Source organism: Leucopleurus acutus (assembly GCF_964270905.1).
Source record: "Leucopleurus acutus genome assembly, chromosome: 19".
In the NCBI taxonomy this organism is placed as follows: Eukaryota; Metazoa; Chordata; class Mammalia; order Artiodactyla; family Delphinidae; genus Leucopleurus; species Leucopleurus acutus.
In genome coordinates this window covers 57928502-57934501 of record NC_139161.1, presented here as the reverse complement: position 1 = coordinate 57934501, position 6000 = coordinate 57928502, and the positions used below count along the sequence as shown (strand labels likewise).

Sequence of the window (6000 nt, the reverse complement as noted above, 5' to 3'; positions counted from 1 at the left end):
CCCTTTGAAAGGGGTCCATACATTATTTAAATTTGACTACCTCTCTTTCTGTTGTTCTACAAACGACATGACCGGCTCTTTCAGAATATACAGCAACTGCCTCCTCCTGAGCAGCGCCAGGCTTAGGAGATTTACGGTAAAGGCATGTTTCCTAGGAGGTCGGTACGGAAAGCCAGACTCAACGGCAGTTTCTGGGGAGAGCAGCCTTCTGCCCATTGCAGCAGTTTCCTTTTTCTTTGGGAGGAAGAAAAGGCTCAATTGGGATATTTATCAGCCTCTCCTGTTCCTCTGGGGTTTGGTGCAGTTGACAACCGGCAAGGATCAAATGAGCTGGTCGTCTCGGGACCATGGAAAACATGGCATCGAGGCTCAAGAATGCCCCTTATTTTCTATGTGAGAAGGGGAACAATTCTGTCCCCGTGTGCCAGAAGTGTGAGACGTGTGTCCTGGCCTGGAAGATCTTCTCCACCAAAGAGTGGTTCCGAAGGGTGGGCAAGATGTCCCAGAGGAGGTTTCTAGTCAGCATCCTGCAGCAGCTGGATAGCTTGCATTTGTTACACTATTTTCAAAATATCCTTCAGACCACGCAGGGGAAGGATTTTGTCTACCACAGGTCCCGGGTCAACCTCAGCAAGAAGGAGGGGAAAATCATCAAGTCCTCCTTGAACCAAATGCTGGACAAGATGGTGGAACAGAAGATGAGGGAGATTTTGTACTGGTTTGGGAACAGCAGCTACCGGACGAAGACGAATTACACACTCTTGCTGCTGCAGATGTGCGACCCCGAGTTACTGCTCACTGCTGTTGATGTCATCAGAGTCCTGTTTCTGAGAGGGCGGAACGATGCCTCAGGTGAGCGAGGCCACAGGTAGAGACCTAAGGGTCCCCAGACACCAGGAGGCCAGACTTCAGGAGCCCGTCAAGGAACGGGAGGTGTGGACAAGCTTAGGTAGATGGGGATCTTCCAGATTGCAGAACAGAGCGCTTTGTCCTGACACCTGATCCTGTTGACCGAAGGAGAAGCTGCTGAATGTGACTTCCTTCTAGAAAATTCTAAAAGGACAAATGCAGAAGGAACTTTCAACTGTCAGGCTTTTCGAAGGGATTTCTGCCTCCCTTAGGCCCAGAAGTGGCGGGTCTGCGCCTCTGCTGCTTAATGCTGGGGCGGTTCCTGCTTTAGCGGGTTAGGGGTTGAAGCGGGTTTGAGAAGGTGGTAAGGGGGGTGCTACTGAGTTGTCTTGCCCTTCGGTTTGCACTGCACGGAAACTAGGCCAAGAGGTCATTCATCCCACCGTATTCCTTGCTCGCACATAAAATCCAACCTCGACTTGGAGTTTATCCAAGGCTGGAGGTAGTGGAGGGGCCACATAAGGCTGGGGTAGGCGTTCTCGATCGTTGCTTGTATCAGAATCACTGGGAGGGCTTATTAAAACCGAGGTGGCCGGGGTCCTCCCTGAAAGGTCCTGACCCAGCAGGTGTGATGTGGGCCACGAGTCTGCATTTCTAAAAAGTTCCCAGCGGATGCTGCTGCTGGTCTGGTGACCTCACTTGGAGAGCCGGTGGTCTAGGGTGTCGGTGACAAGGTCTTGGACATGTTTGGCCAGCTGGACTGGGGCAGCAAAAGCAACCAGAAAGGAGGCAAGGGACTGGGGGTTGCAGGGGGTCCAGTATGAGAAGCAGAGGATTAGCAGACTGGGACAAGGCTGGGAGAGGGCATCAGATGGAGGGATTCAGAGGTTGAGCTCTTGAGGGCGGGGAATTCCTGCTGTCCACGAGACCTGGTTTGTGGTCCTGTTTGCAGACTCATAGAATCCCGGGGAAGTTTAAAGCTACGTGACCTTGGGGGCAGTTAGATCCCGTTAGATGCCCTTGATTTCTTTGGTGTGTCCAGGAAGTAAAAGAATAATCATCTGGAATGAAGAAGTGGTGGAGAAAATCAGAGGATCCCATAAGTTAGATTAGAGATTGATCAGTCCAGCTCCTTCATTGTATAGGTAAGGAAGTCGAAGTTCAGGGAACCTGAGTGATTTGGCCGTGGTCACCCAGTCGGGGGGTTGAAAACCAGGCCCCCCATCCTGATCATCTCCCGTGGGCAATGCTGGCCCCCGGACAGGGGCGGCAGGCTTGAGTAGCCTCATCTGTACACACAGGTCCTCACCCACCACAGGAATCAGCTCCTTGTATTAAAAGTCGTGTAAGTCCAGTTACGGGTTGTGGCAACCTTCCCCTTTTCCTAGGGGAGCTTCTGTCTTAAAAATTAAATTTTCTAGGACTTCCCTGGTCATCCAGTGGTTAAGACTCTGTGCTTCTCCTGCAGGGGGCATGGGTTCGATCCCTGCTGGGGGAAGTTCTGCATGCTGCGCGGTACGGCCAAAAAGAAAGAAAAAAAATTAAATTTTCTAATTTGACTCAAGGGCATTTATTCATATCATTGAAGAACATGACGCAAAAGCTTCAGAAAAGCAGTCCCTCTTCCAGCTCCTCGCTCTCTCTCTTCCTCTTTCCCTCCCTCTCTCCCTCTCATTCTCTCTCTGTCCTCCTGTATATAGAGCTCTGATGAAGTTTGCAGTGCAGGTGGGCTGGCAAAGGCTAACAGAGGCTCTCTGTGATTTTTATGTAGAAACTCAGAGGCCCCAAATAAAAACAGACACAACTGGCCTGGTCCGCTTTGTGTCGATGAAAAAGAAGCCAGTAGAAATAACACCATCTCTCTCTACCACTTCCTCTCCACACACCTGTACGAAAGAGCCACTCATCTTGGCCTTTTGTTTTTCAGGGAACGACCCAGACTCCAAGGATGTGCTTTTCGTCCCTGAGAAAGGCCACACGCCCCCGTGCGAGACCTCACAAGTCTGCTGGGCAGCCAGACCCGGGCACACATCCTTCCCGTTCTCCAAAACTACAGGAAAAGCAAGCTTGCACGAAAATGTGTCGTGGGGAGCAGCCACTACTGGTAAGTCTGCTGGTAGGAAGAAAGCCGATGGGGAGGGAGTCCCGTGGAGATGGAGGGGCTGGTAGGGCAGCCGTATCTGGGGAGGACAGAGTTGGGCAACTAACATTCACTTGTCACCTACGAAGTGGGTTGGGCTCTGTGATATTTATTCCCTCATTTAATCCCACATCTGGTAAGGAGAGAAACAAGGATTAAAATCAGTCAGTGTGGGACTTCCCTGGCAGTCCAGCGGTTAAGACTCTGCGCTTCCCCTGCAGGGGGTGCGGGTTCGATCCCTGGTCGGGAGCTCAGATCCCACATGCTGTGGGGCGTGGCCAAAAGATAAAATAAAATCAGTCAGTGTGACCTTAAGTGCCCTTTTGCCCCAGGCCGGAATCTCTAGGTCTAGCCCCTGACCTCTGGTGTGGGGGGATATGGGGAGGGGCACCTCCAGAATCCAACCCCCCAGGAGCTATTTTTGCAGCATTGGATTCAGTCTTGAGGTGGAAACAAAAGCAGTGGGGAATTGGGCCCTGACCTCAGGGCCGTCCTCACTTGGGTTTTGAAGCAAGACATATACACGGAAAAATTACGGGAAACACAAAACATAGATTCAGAAACGCTTTTTATACAGAAATTTTCAAGTTTCAAAAGTAGTGTAATCATTACCCACATAACCGTCATCCAGCCTCAACAATTATCACCGCCTTACAATCTTATTTCCTCCAACCCCCGCTTTTGAAATTGCGACTTTTTCTTGTTGGGCTCATTTAGAGGAAACTCCAGACACCATGCCATCTCACCAGCAGGGCAGTTTGGATGCCACAGACATCGACTTGAGCTGGGAACGTTGAAAACTGCTGGTGCGTTTGGTTGGGGAAGCTCTGTTTTCATTTTGGCGGAAGAAATGGCCAAACCCCGGTGGCCTCAGGGTAGACCCTGGTGAGCTCTGTTTTGGGGAAAGCTTTTGGCAAGGACTTGCTCTTGGCCCGGAGTCACCCCAAAGACGCCCCAACCGTGCCCCCTTCTCCGGCTTTCCTCTAGAAGGACAGTGGAAGAGTTCACTCCAGTATATTTCCGAGATGAATAGGCTGTCTTCTGAAAAAGCAAGCGTGTTCAAAGCAGGCTTGGCCCCCGCCGCCGATGTGCTGGTGGATCTGGAGGCCGTCAGAGAGCTGTCTTCTGGGGTCAGCACATACCGCGACTTCATCCGTCACCTGCCGGTCCATCTCTCCAAGTATATCCTCGGTACACGGGGCCTGTTGGGGGATTTCTCAAGACTCGCCCCCCCCCCCCCACCGCCACCATCGCAGCGCAGTTGGGAGGTCCCCAGGTCCACCTCTTGTTTTCCAGGTATGCTGGATAAGAACAGCCTGAACAGGTGTGTGTTCGTGAGCCAGCACTGGGCAGTGCTGGCACAGCAGGTCAGGACCGACCTGTCCATGCAGTCTTTCATCCAGCACCAGATCACCGTACTGCAGGTACTTTCTTTGGGAGGGGACAGCTGTAGACCAGCCTCATGTCTGCACCAGCCTTTCCATCTGCGGTAGACCCTGAGCTGGCCTCCTGCTGCTTCCTCAACTGCCTTTTTGTCCGGACTCCCGATAACCCCATTTACTCTCCCCTTGTTGGTGCATCTAGCAGGGATGACGTGTATAGAAACCTCTTGGCAAGACAGAGGCAGAGCCTTTCCGGCGCCTCACAGAGCAGGGAACTTCCCCAGGCAGCCATACTGCAGCTTGTGCCATATAAGAAAGCCTCGTGTACACAGATGTTTACAGAGCCACAGAGTATTTTTTAGATTAAAATGCAGTTTTCCCTGGATAGTAACTGTCTCGGGTATTCATACTTCTGTTTCTTGCCAGAAGCCTGACCCTAAATCATGGGTTCCTGGTAGCTTGGATTTTTCCCAGCAGAGGGAGAGGAGGCCTTGAGCCAGGGGACATGCTGGAAGCTGGGAACTGCCCACCATCCTCGCTGGTCCCTCTCCGGATGTTTGGTGGGTGTTACCCTCCTTCAGCCAGTCTACACACACCACTGGCCTAGCTGGCCAGGCCCAGGGCTTCCTTGCCCAGAACTAACCCATCTTTCAGATCTTGCCAAACACTAGTTTTTCCCCTCCTCTTGGAGTGTAGGAACTAAGAGTAGCCATTTTCGGTTCTTTTCCCCCAGGGGTCCTACACCAGGGGAATAGACCCTACTTACGCCAACAAGGTTACTATCCCAGTTCCTAAGATGGCGGATGACGGGAAGCACCTATGCGTGAAAAATCCGAAACGGAAACTGAGAACGAAGGTGGGTTCCAATGGCACCTGGGGCAAGCGACTGTGGGCGTCGTTTCCTACTGGCCATCGAAGGCTGAAGTCCAGACTCGGCCCTCACATACGGATGTCGGATATGGGAGGATGTAGGATGGGGCATATGACTGTAGGATATGGGAGGCTGTAGGTTAGAGCATATGGATGTAAGGTATGGGAGGGTGTAGCATAGAGCATACAGATGTAGGATATGGGAGACCCTACATTCCCTAACATTCCCTAAGGGAGACCACAGTTGGGTGCTGTGTGTCCTTAAGGGGGCGACTTTCTCTCCTTAAGCCTTAACTACCTCTTCTGTTAAATGAGGGCGCTGATATGGTTGTCTTCTCAGGGTTCTTCCTGACTGCAGCTCCCACGTCAGGTCCTGTGTCCATGGCATCTGTCGTCTAGCGGGGAGCTCAGAGTCAGGAGCAGTGTCAGGATCGCTGGGGTTTTCCTCACCACCTCTGTCCCTGCATTGAGAGGCTGCAGGGGGGTCTGTCGCTCGGGATTGAGGACATGAGGGCAGGGCTAGGGCCGTCCCCAAACGTCCAGGGTCCAGAATGAATTAAGCTTTCCGACCTTTCACTTCCAGGTTCATTCTGGTTCTAGGATGGAAGGAGAGCGTTACTTAGCCTCAGACCTCTCTACAAAACCTTGGGTAGTAACAAAAAAAGTGCCGTGTTTCAGATGGGAGACTCTGAGCTCTGGGTTCTGCCCATTCAGGCGTGGTGGTCGTTCTCCAGACCATTGGACTCCTGTCACCTCCTC

At 52.1% G+C, this 6000-nt stretch overlaps 1 protein-coding gene across 1 annotated transcript in view; it reads left to right on the top strand.

Moving 5' to 3' along the window:
• Window positions 1-347: 347 nt before the first annotated feature.
• The window catches only part of FBXW10B (F-box and WD repeat domain containing 10B), a gene marked incomplete at both ends in the record, with an annotated part of 35391 nt that continues 29738 nt past the window's right edge, over window positions 348-6000 (top strand). Inside the window, 5 exons of the mRNA XM_082861462.1 lie at window positions 348-852; window positions 2777-2953; window positions 3977-4180; window positions 4286-4413; window positions 5105-5227. Of these exons, the coding sequence (XP_082717588.1) occupies window positions 348-852; window positions 2777-2953; window positions 3977-4180; window positions 4286-4413; window positions 5105-5227 (1137 nt within the window). The remainder of the gene's footprint in view (window positions 853-2776; window positions 2954-3976; window positions 4181-4285; window positions 4414-5104; window positions 5228-6000) is intronic.